This window comes from Rhineura floridana, chromosome 2, assembly GCF_030035675.1.
Source record: "Rhineura floridana isolate rRhiFlo1 chromosome 2, rRhiFlo1.hap2, whole genome shotgun sequence".
In the NCBI taxonomy this organism is placed as follows: domain Eukaryota; kingdom Metazoa; phylum Chordata; class Lepidosauria; order Squamata; family Rhineuridae; genus Rhineura; species Rhineura floridana.
This window is the reverse complement of record NC_084481.1, coordinates 42,032,512-42,045,096: the sequence shown is the minus strand read 5'-3', so window position 1 is coordinate 42,045,096 and position 12,585 is coordinate 42,032,512. Positions and strand designations below refer to the sequence as shown.

Sequence of the window (12,585 nt, the reverse complement as noted above, 5' to 3'; positions counted from 1 at the left end):
ATGATAATGTGTGGGCAGATTCTCATGCATTCTCATTACTTACCAACTGCAAGGATGAAAATATCTGGCTGCCAAGAAGATTTGATAAGTTATCTATGGCCTATGTATCTCCATATTATTCAAGATACATTTGAGGCTAAGTCAGGGTGTTGCTCTTTTCTCCCATGGCATTGCTTTAAGTATTACCTTTGCTTTCTTTTTGTTTTGTGTCCAGTCATTAACTTACAACAACAGTATAGCTTATATTACCACTGACCATATGCTGTCAAACATTACTAGTATGTACTACAAAAAAAAGCTTCTACTTTCTTTTGCAGTTGGGGTTTCTAGAAAGGTATTACTGATGGAATTTATTCTTTTATTATTTTTGAATGATAGCAACAACAAAATTTGAAGGTACAATATGTCTTGCATATTTATTACATTCTTCCATTTCATTTTAGAGTCTGGGATCTATGAATAATTTTATTTGTAAGATTTTCATTTTTTTTATTTATCATAATCATTTCAATGGAAGAAAAGAACATCTGAAATCTCATTCTAGGGCCCCAGGAACCACAACGCTCTTCATTAACATTAAAAGTATATAAATGTTGTTGTTAAATACACAGCAAATATTCATGTTACTTTCTGAGAGTATAAAATATAGTTTAGCAGAATTCCAGAAAAATCCCACAATGCCAAATAGCAAAGCTCAGGAATGAAAAACGGCCAAGAAGATGATTCCCAGCTTTGATTATTTAAAAAATCACCACCCAATGCTCACAAAGTACTTGATTTTAAAGCCTGATAAACAGCCTCTTCTATATTTAATATTTTGATTGTGGCATTAATATTCCAGTTACCAAGAACATGGTTTCTGTGTTGTGAGCAACATCAGTACTTCCCTGTAAGTCCTTTATTGGGGTATGCAGTGGCTTCAGAAGAATCACAAGCTGAAACACAGTGCTTTGGAGGAATTCTGGGTTTGTCAATGTCAAAGCAGGATCTGTAGAAGGTGCTCTGAGTCAGAGCAGAGATAGCCCCAAAGGACCTCATACATTCCTCAGCAACCTGGACACCAAACAATGCTACAGAATGTGTTTGCTAAAAATGAAACCAGTATCTCTAAGGTTACCATATAAGGAAAACACCAGGGTGGGGTGTGAGGTAGAGCTCCATTGTGACTGACAGGACAAGCTTGTAATCAGAGAGAATATTACCTGGACTCTCCAGTCCCACACTCTGGGGGAGGAAAGTGAATCCCTTTTAACTGTTTCCCACCCTTCCCAAATCAACTTTAAAAGGTACTTAGCCACTGATCTGATCTGTCTGCAACCTGGCAGGTTTCTTACCTAGCAGGGAACTTCTCTCATGTCCGCTGTTTTTCATACTAATTACCCACTCAACATTAGGAGAGATTAAGTAATTTCTTTTTTACCCACCACAAAATTGTAAAGGCTGCCCTTGTGGGAAAGTCAGTGCAGTTAGCCTTCTGAAATTTGGCAAGATTCATCTCCTAAGAAGAGGCAAACACGTCTCCAAATTTCACCTAATTTGGACCTACAACTTAAAAAGTTAACTATTCTTTAAAAAGCAACAACAACCCTTTAAAAATGTGCACACAAAAATCCTAGACCCATTTGCCAGTAATTTGGCAGAATCAATCCACTCTGGAGGGGTTACTATGCTGCAAATTTCATCCACTTCCATCAAAAGGAAAAACAAGTTATAGGTGCTTTCTCAGTACTGAACTGTTTGCCCACAAAGCGAACTCAGCCTCGAACCCCAAGTTGAATCAGACAGTGTTCAAAGTGGGCTGTTTTCCAAAGTACCAAATCAGAGTCCAACCTGACCCTTCTGATCGGTACACACCCTTATTCTGTACCCTATCCTCATCCACTTTGTAAAAATTACCATAAATGAATCAGTTTTTTCCCATTATAAAAATATTTTTGACCGCGTTAAAGTTTAGTTTATTACAATAAAGAGTATATCCCTTATTCTTAACTTGAGCCCTTGATGACTTTTATAGTGGAAAGGTGGAGAAAATATTTTTAAATAACATATTTACTGAGTAAGTATGTCTTACTTCAATAGCTGAAAGATAAACAAAAATGTAATATACATTGAAACACTTGACCAGTAATTTCTCTGTTCCTAATGCGCTGGGTGAAATAATTCTCTAGTTTTTTCTCTAATTTTTTATGTTCTAAAATGCTTTTAAATTCCTTTTAAAAACACAGTAGGCTTATCCTGTACAGCAACTTATTTTCAAGTCAGATTAGGAACTTTTGAAAGTGTTGGAAGAATAAAATTGTGACTGAATAACTTACCCTTTTTTCTACTATGTCATTATCTCCTGTAGACTCTTTGCCATCAAGTGCATCTCTCACAGCCACTGTACGCTTCTTGTTTGTTGGCTCTCTGTTTAAAGTCGTATATCCTATGTGTTCATAAATTGGATTTATGGTCATCTTAGCAATGTATTCCGCTGCCTTGGTTTCAATATAAAGGGTGATCAATCCATCTGTCACCAGGTCGTGGATAGACTCAAAACGTTTCTCTCCAACGAAGTGTTTTCCGTCGTAGTAAAGCCTGAAGTTTCTGGTTTGATTTCCAAATCTACCTCAACAGAAGAGAAGAGTATTTTTTAAAACTCCAGTAAGATAACTTTGCACATAATAAATATTCTCAAGCAAACTGAGTCTAGTACATTCCGTGTATGGTTTGGCCAGTCTTTGGCTTCAATTCCCAGCTTCAACAACTGTGCACAAATCAGAACATTTTTTTAAAAAACCCAACAACAACCATAGACAGAAAGCCAAAGATGTACTTGGCCTTGAAAGACATGATTTGTCCTCCAGTTATTTAATTATCTTGTGGACAAGCTGAAATGTACTTTTAAAGAAGTTCAATGCTCTGTTGCTTTAATAGAAAGGAAAAAAATTCTCATAACACAGCATTATCTGTTGCGGAACATCAATACAAAGATGTGATGCAGCTCTGTGTCTCAGCACCCTGTTGCCTTTCTGTAGGAAGAGGTCATTCAGGGTACAGTCATGCTTAAGTGCTAACAATGATACTGGGTGGAACTATTGCCAGAACTGCAGCCATGTAGGTCAGAACAGCACAAGGGCAAGCATTCTTCAATCATGGCCAAAGACCAAAGACTAACTTTTCAAGTTTTGTATACAGCAGGGCCCCGCTCATACGGCAGGTTCTGTTCTGGACAGCCGCCGCAAAGCAAAATCCGCCGTAAAGTGGAATGCATTGACTAACGTTGTCTAAAATGGAGTCCGATACCCAAAAAATGCCATAAAAGTGGAACAAGCGCCGTAGGAGTGGGGCCTTTCTGCAATTCACAAACCGCCGTATTGGTGGAATGCTGCAAAGCGGGGCCCTACTGTAAAAGCTGCCTTGTGCTGAGCTTAATAAGTCTGCAGTTCAAGGAAATCTTTGTGCCATATTGGATCTGCAAGCTGGAAGTTGATTTGGCAGTTCAAGTTGGAAGTCACATTTTGTCATTAAGAGTAAACTGATATTTTGCACCTATGTAACATCATATTTAAAGACTGGAATGCTAGGATGCCTGTAATAGGTGGATGAAGACCCTCGCTGACTGCTCCCAGGTCTTTGGGTCACAGTCAACGCTACTTTTTTTTCTTAGAAGGTGTAAGCAAAAAAGAACAAGGTTTGCTGATGACTCCAGTGTCAGTCACCAACCAGATTACAGCAACTGCTACCGTTTTAAGAGCATATCAGCAAAATACTTATTTTTAGGGATGTATCTATGAAATTTCCATCAGTCCATACACACTGGGGACTTTAATCCACAACTGTCCCCAGCCAATCCCCTGGCTGAGAGTGAAATACAGGACTACACTATACATTTAAAGCACATCCAATGCACATTTAAAGCATGTGACTTTCATCAAAGAATGATGGGAACTGTAGTTTTTAGCTCTGTGCAGAGAAAACCACAGTTGACAAAATTCTTTGGGGAGAAGTCATGCGCTGTAGATAGATGTTGGATGTGCCTTAAATGTATGGTGTGGATCTGCCCTATAGTCCAATCTATGCATCTAAGAAGGGGGTGTTCTGCAGAAGACAAACCTGCTTTGACTGAGGATGCTTACTGCAATCCCACCAACAAGGACCAGAATTGCAGATAGCTGCTCTATACCTCTTATGTAGCTAATGACAAACAAATCCAAGATGACATGGCAACTGTGATGTGTAGGTTGCTGTAGGACTCCTGTGCTTTTAGCAGTTGGACAGAAGGGAGACATTTTGAAAGAACAACTTTTGATGCCTCTGAAGCAGTGCATCAGGAGAAGCTGCGCCTTCAGAAACTCTTTCCTATACAAAACTATTAAAGGTCTGAGAAACAATACCTTATTTTGTCATTTAGGGACACAGGTGACTTTTTGGGTCCCAGCTTATTAAGCATTTCATACCAGAGTGCATTCAGATGGGGCATATTCAAACATGTGATTAGCTGCAGTCCTAACAAACCGTATTGAGCAAGAACTGCATCACATGATTCTGCTGCACAAGTAGATTAGCTCAGACAAGCTCAGTCCTAAAACTAGCTGCCTACTCCAACACATACATACATAGGAACAATGGCACAAAATATACTAGGTTAATATCACTGGGAGATACTCTAGCCCTCCTAGAAAGAAAGTTATGAAGCAAAATATTCAGGTACCCTTCTAAGCGATTTCTGTGAGATGAGCCAGCCTGGCTGTTCCTGCCTTTCTGTGTTTTTTGCCAATGTGTGAAGTCAGAGCTGCCATTGACAATTGACTTGATTGAACACCAGGCAATAGGAATCCCCAGAGTCCTAACGAACTATTGTTCCCTCCCCCTTTAGTGCACTTTCCCTGCTTCTGTCTCATTTTCTAGTCCTTGGAATCTCCATAGTTTCCCACTTACTCCCAGGTAAGTGGGTACAGGATTTCAACCTAGGCTTTGGTTTAGGGTTGGCATTGTGGGAAAGTAAGGTACTTGTGCCTTTAAAGGTTATGTGTTGGGCAGGAATTAAGCCTTTCCTAGTATGGAAAAAACAGATTAAGCCTTTTCTAGTATAGAAAAACAATTATGAGACAAGTTTCACCTATTCACATTCTGTCGGTCAGACATTTAATTATGTGTGTGGCTGATGGTTTACTCATGATTATCAAAGGTATTTGTTCCTTATTCTTTATCACTCCTGTATAGATCTTTGTGTGTGTTCACTGCAAATGCAGGAAACATAGAAAAGGAAGATGAGGATGGGATGGTGACGTGAATAACAGAAATATGACAATGATACAGATTATAAATTAATGTGGATGATACACATTGTGAGCTGATGATTATAGCTAGCATAGGATGGTAGCATATAAAGTGGTAGAAAACCTCATTCACCAAAGTGAATGAATACACAGCATCCAAAATTGGCTGCTACTGCAGATAGCGATGTCCATGTTATGACAATTTGGAATCTCATTAATGTGTTAGCATTTTTACATCATGGAAGGCAACACCTGAAATAAATGTAGGTTCAAGAAAAAAGCATCTATACTGCAAATTCCATAAGAGGATTTTTTTTTATGAATATCCTTTACTGACATTGAGAGGAGTTTTACAATTCCAGGACAAACAGTATGTGAGAGGAAGCCTGATCATGGAACTGGTCTTTTCTGCTTTGTCACCCCACTACAGCCTCTCATATCCCTGAGGTCATGCAAGATGCCTCCACCAAATTTCTGCCAATTCAACCCTCCCATTTTAGTCCCCATATACCCAAACTTAAGAGCAGCTTTTTTGGGTGGGTGTGGTGAGAGGACAGAATCTTTAGCAGGAATGAGGGGCAAGCAAGCTCCATTGCATGAGGAGACTTCCAGTAACACAATTTTAGATCCTTTTTCAAATGTATGGAAATGTCCTGGATGGGGTTGCACTCCCCCTGAAGGAGCAGGTTCGTAGCTTGAGGGTTCTCCTAGAACCATCTCTGTCACTTGAGGCTCAGGTAGCCTCAGTGGCACAGAGTGCCTTCTACCAACTTCGGTTGGTGGCCCAACTACGTCCCTATCTGGACAGGGATAACCTGGCTTCAGTTGTCCATGCTCTGGTAACCTCCAAATTAGATCACTGCAATGCACTCTACGTGGGGCTGCCTTTGAAGATGGTTCAGAAACTGCAGCTTGTGCAAAATGCAGCAGCCAGATTGGTAACAGGGACCAGACGGTCCGAACATATAAAACCGATTCTGGCCCGCTTGCATTGGCTGCCTGTATGTTTCCGAGCTCAATTCAAGGTGCTGATTTTAACCTATAAAGTCTTACACAGCTTGGGACCACAATACCTGATGGAACACCTCTCCCAATATGAACCCACCTGTACACTACGTTCAAGATCAAAGGCCTTCCTCCAGGTGCCTACTCCGAGGGAAGCTGGGAGTCTGGCAACAAAGGAAAGGGCCTTCTCAGTGGTGGCTCCCAAATTATGGAATGATCTCCCTGATGAGGTGCGCCTGACGCCATCACTGTTATCTTGTTGGCACCAGGTCAAGACTTTCCTCTTCTCCCAGACATTTTAGCATGTGTTTTAAATTGTTTTAAATTTTTAAATTGTGTTTTAAATTGTTTTTAAAAGATGTGTTTTTAAATTTGTATATTTGTTTTAATGTTTTTAGTTAATGTAAACTGCCCAGAGAGCTTCGGCTATGGGGCGGTATATAAGTACAATAAAATAAATAAATAAATAAATAATATTCAATCAACTATCACTTGAATCATCTTCAGTCACTAGATGATTAGTAATAAAAAATTAGAACAAACAAGAAGTACAGAAAAGCTTCTCAGGTCTGTCATTGCTAAGTGCATCCAAAGACTGGCAACAATCCTCCAATTTCAAATGAAAATTGCCACACATTGTTGTTTGTTTTTTCTGGAATAAAGTTTTTCAAAAATAAAAAACAAACAAGATGTGCAAATACATAGTAAAGGTAGGCATAATTCAGAGCAACCAAATCGAAGCATATCAGAAGCAGGATCCTGAAAAGAAGCATACATAAAATCTTCACAGCTTATTTTTGAAGGCTCTAGCAACTGAAAGCAGAATCACACAATATGCTCAGCAAGGGACTGCTACTGAAAACAGCCTCATGTCAATTTCCCCCAGATGCCCCAAATCTTGTGTGCTGTGACATTATGCATAGTGCATTTTTTGCCCCAGCTCCTCACAAGTGGTATGGAAATTCACAAAGGCCACATTCGCACAATCACATTTAACTGAGATATGCCCATGCTTCAGGCACCTGCACGCAGCCTCTTCATGCTTCATATTTTGGCTTGTTTAGAAGCCATTAATCGCTGTTTCCCAGTTACTACATAACATGAAGCTGTGGTTAATTGTGCTTTCATGGCTTTTTTGCTGGCTCGCATGTAGGGTAAGCAAAAATGCCATGAAGGCACAATCAACCATAGCTTCATGTTATGTACTAACTGGGAAACAGTGATTAAGCCAAAATGTGAAGCCATAGTTTGAGATTGGCTTCAGATACTAGCTTGTCTGCATTAAACATAGACTCCTGGTTCAGATGTGACAGGCAGCTATTCTTAAGTACGGCTTCCTGGATGGCTTGCTCCTCCCTGCATGCAAGTGAGCAAGCAAGGAACAAAGGGGCTCCAGGTGGGTGCAGGAAGCTTATGCATATCTCAGCTTATTAAGATGATGTTGCCATGTTTTTAATAGTTAAGTGTCAAATCTCTTTAAGAAGGTTGGAGGCTACCTAAACCCACAATACAGTGCACATCACCGACTGGAAATGGTACACAGAGGTCCATAAAGATGTGGTAATGTGGTTTAAAAGCAATCTGAAGGAAGCCACAGAGGGCAAGAAATTTAAATTGGGTAAATGGAAGCCTTGCTCAAATGAGGGAAACCTAACAAAACACAAAATCTGACAAAATGGAAGTTGATAACAAGGGAATAGTAGAAGGAACTTTGAGGAACAAGGTGCTGAAGATAAACAAAACAACATATATTTCTTTAAATAACCTGAAGCAGGAAACTAGTTGGGAAGCCTCTTTCCAACTCTAATTTTAGCACAGGGTGTACTTTCAGCAGGGATTGCAGCACATGAAGAGGATTAACCCTTCTCTCCCCAGCTGCAGTCTGTCCTCCCAAAAATGCTCTAAACCATAAACTTGAGAAAGCCTTCCATGGTCCAATATAAGGCCTTATTAAAGCCTGGTTTTGGGGGGAGGGGATAGAGAGGAATGAATGCTGTAGGCTGGATGAGGAGTCCTTAAGGGCTAGCCTATCCTGCCTCTGCACACTTCTATTGCAGTACATGGATGATAATGCTAGCGTACCTTACAGGGCTATTATAAGGATTAAGATAATGTACCAATGTGCTTTGAAAACTTGACATACATTTTATAAATGATATCAATGTCCACTGGCAAAGATTCATTTATTAAAATACTGATTTTCAGTTCTGGGCTTCATCATTTACCTGAATTCATTTAATTGTTTTCCCCTAGGAAACATACCTCTTCACATTTGCAAATCTTACTAAGTTACACAGGAATACAATGATAACAGATGCTTTTATGACAGCTGTTTTTTGTTGTTTAAGCAGGAAATTGGATGTATATAACCGCATACTCTCATGTCTGCTGGAAGGAAGGGCAGAGTATAAATAAAATAATAAATAAAAATAAATGTCTTAACAGAGGCTCACTGGAAATGTTATTCCAGGAACATACAAAACGGACTTTGACAATGTCATTAGGATGTTCTTAATGGATCCATTGTGCATTTATTTGCAAGTAGTGGACCAAAAATAAGTAACTTAGTTGTATTAAAAATAGTTTGCAATAACTGTGTCTGGTCTCTGTAGCTGACCAGCAGTATGGAATAAATGACACAAACTGGAAGAGGGAGTTAAATTGGAAAGAACAGTTATGGCTTAAAACACACACACACCATTCAAGTCCTTGCATCATCAGCAGATGACAGAGCAATAGAATAGAAGAAGAGGGATTTTTCAAAGGCTACTTCTCCAGAGGCCCAGCTACCTGGCTGGGGATCTCTCCCTTCCAGTGTAATTTGGCAAGAGGGCATGGGGAAAAGGGAAAATGACAGCAGCTCCTGCCTGCCAGAGCAGCTCCTGCCTGCCAGAGCAGCTCCTGCTGTCACACAATCTGACAGACATGAAATGCTGCACCCTCCTCCCTCCAGTTATTTAGCACTCATCCAGCACAAGACAAGGGAAGCCTGGGCATGGAGCAGAGAAGAGACTGAGAAAAACTTGTTAATTTTTTCCCTTTCTTCTGTTGTAAAAGACACAGCAGGGACAAATGGTTTTGGTAGGGGGTTAGGCTCTGCTGTGGTGCCAGTGAAGGCCTAGCAGCTTGAAGAGGCAGGAATCTAGGAGTGTTACTCTTTTCACAGCAGTAGATGAAACACAGGTTCCACTCACACCTCCCTGGAACATTCCTCTCTAAATTGACATGCAAAAAAGCAGGCTAATAAAAAGGCTATTTATTTGTAACGTAACAACAAACATCACTTTAAAACACACATTCATATGGCGAATGGTAGAACGCTCAAAATTCAAACAAACCCCTATTGATGGGATATGGAACTTCAAAACTTGTTAACCTACTCTTGCTGTCCCAGGGGCCCAAATATCTTCTTGCTTTGTCCCTAAGATGTAGCAGACTTTGTTCTTTTTTAAATTTCAGTGTTGCTTTCAAGCAGGAAAAATGGAAATGGCATGCCTTCAAGTCGATCCTGACATGGCGATCCTATGAATAGGGTTTTTTCAAGCAGGAGAGCTGTGCATTTAACTTATGTATAAACCCAGGAGTAGGAGGAGTTTGAAAACCTGTAAATCTCTTATTTGAGGTTTAAAGGCCACTATGTCACAGGCTCAGTACTACATACTCATATAATGGCGATCCCCTTAGCCTGCTTCATGCTAAGAGTAATTCCTGACACCGGCTAGGTTCCTTTAAAGACATTGTGGCAGATCAGCTCATAATCTTGCAGGTAGGTTTGTTTAAGAGGAAAGACAACTGAAGCAAACATAGTGCCAAACTTGGATTAAAGTTGGACAGGACTCTCTCTCCACCCCAATACTTTTTCAAGCACCTAATCCCTGGCCTAGGAAGGTGGCCATTCCAGTTAATTAAGTAGAAGCAATTAAAAATTAGAGCAAATCAGAGGGTTTTTTTGATGTCACCTCAGTAGTATCACCAACGTCAATACTATGTCATTTTATAATGTAAAATCAGAGACTCATAAAACTGGAATATGTCCATATCCACCAACCACATGGAAGCATCCAAGCTTCGGGTAGTCTATCCATAACAATGTACCAGAAGCAATAGGCTTTTTACGTGTGTGTGCACGCCTAGAGAGCAAATGGCTCCAGCTAACTCAAAAGAACAAGACTTCTAGAGTACCTTGAAATGAGTAACAAAGTCAGGATCTAAACTAACTTGAGTTTTCTCATGTCGTCTTGTGTTTTGCAGTTGTTTTAAATCGTAGGGATTTTGGTGCATTACAATTTTGTAAAACAGTGACACTTCTGAGGACCTCAAATTTTGCAACCAAATGTTCAAGGTATCAAGGTGAGGTGAGACTGGAGTAGAGGCAAAACCTGGCCAGGCAGTAAATGTAATAGTTGCTAGATGTTCTGTCAACACGTTTCCTGATATCTCGTTCCATTTCATATGAAAACAGTATGTCTTTATGGTACCAACATGTGATCTAAACTACTGCAACATTGTCTGTCAAGGACATACACTGTAAGTGTTTGAATGTTGTGAAGATAACTTTACATGCTACAAGACCCATGGACAATGACAGAAACACATCAAAATTTGTGGGGTTTTTTTTCTTGAGATGTCCTTGATTTTTCTTTATAATTTGTCACATTTGCATAATATATGCCCCCCACTAGAAGACCTCAATTAATAGTTGTATGATTGCAACAATTGCTCTCAATTACCACCATATTTCATTGGACTTAAAATTAAACTCCTGCAGTGGTGGCAAATTATTGGTATTTGTGAACCAATTGTTTTATATTCATCTTATATCACAACAAAACCATTGATGCTGCTGGAATTACATGCAATATTATCTGGGAGACATCAAGCAGTGGTATACTGCAGAGCTACAAGATACATGCATCTTTTAGAATTGTACATATCAGCACAAGCATGCTATCACTATAAATTGTGTTAATATATTTTTTCTTTTTAACATGATTATGGAAAGCCATTTTGTCCGGAGATGCTTCCAGAATGAGGCTTTTTGTCACAAACAGGTGGTTTACATCAGATTTTTATCTGTGTGCGATTGGTACATAGGCTTCCACATTGTGTTTTTAGTCATGAACATCCATTGCTATTCAATCCCTTTATGGAATCAATCCATCTCTTGTTTGGCCTTCCTCTTTTACTACTCCCTTCTGTTTTTCCCAGCATTATGGTTTTTTCTAGTGAATCAGGTCTTCTCATTATGTGTCCAAAGTAGGATAATCTCAGTTTCATTATTTTAGCTTCTAGTGACAGTTCTAGTTTAATTTGTTCTAACACCCAATTATTTGTCTTTTTCGCAGTCCATGGTATGCGCAAAGCTTTCCTCCAGCACCACATTTCAAATGAGTGGATTTTTCTCTTATCCGCCTTTTTCACTGTCCAACTTTCACATCCATACATAGAAATCTGGAATACCATGGTCTGAATGATCCTGACTTTGGTGTTCAGTGATACATCTTTGCATTTGAGGACCTTTTCTAGTTCTCTCATAGCTGCCCTCCCCAGTCCGAGCCTTCTTCTGATTTCTTGACTATTGTCTCCATTTTGGTTAATGACTGTGCCGAGGTATTGATAATCCTTGACAGGTTCAATGTCCTCATTGTCAACTTTAAAGTTACATAAATCTTCTGTTGTCATTACTTTAGTCTTTTTGATGTTTAACTGTAGTCCTGCTTTTGTGCTTTCCTCTTTAACTTTCATCAGCATTCGTTTAAAATCATTATTGGTTTCTGCTATGAGTATGGTATCATCTGCATATCTTAAATTATTGATATTTCTCCCTCCAATTTTCACACCTCCTTCATCTTGGTCCAATCCCGCTTTCCGTATGATATGTTCTCCATACAGATTAAACAAATAGGGAGATAAAATACACCCCTGTCTCACACTGTTTTCTATTGGGAACCAATTGGTTTCTCCATATTCTGTCCTAACAGTAGCCTCTTGTCCAGAGTATAGGGTGTGCATCAGGACAATCAGATGCTGTGGCACCCCCATTTGTTTTAAAGCATTCCATAGTTTTTCATGATCTACACCAGCCTTTCCCAACCAGTGTGCCTCCAGATGTTGCTGGACTACAATTCCCATCTTTCCTGACCATTGGCAATCCTGGCTGAGGCTGATGGGAGTTGTGGTCCAACAACATCTGGAGGCACACTGGTTGGGAAAGGCTGATCTACACAGTCAAAGGCTTTGCTGTAATCTATAAAGCACAGAGTGATTTTCTTCTGAAATTCCTTGCTCCGTTCCATTATCCAACGTATGTTTGCGATAT

At 39.7% G+C, this 12,585-nt stretch overlaps 1 protein-coding gene across 5 annotated transcripts in view; it reads right to left on the bottom strand.

The window, feature by feature from the left end:
- Positions 1 to 12,585, bottom strand: part of CHN1 (chimerin 1) — a 157,447-nt gene that overhangs the window by 50,753 nt on the left and 94,109 nt on the right. For all 5 annotated transcript variants that reach the window (XM_061608424.1, XM_061608423.1, XM_061608425.1 and 2 more), the window contains one exon: positions 2,316 to 2,604. In XM_061608424.1, coding sequence (XP_061464408.1) covers positions 2,316 to 2,604 — 289 coding nt within the window. The remainder of the gene's footprint in view (positions 1 to 2,315; positions 2,605 to 12,585) is intronic.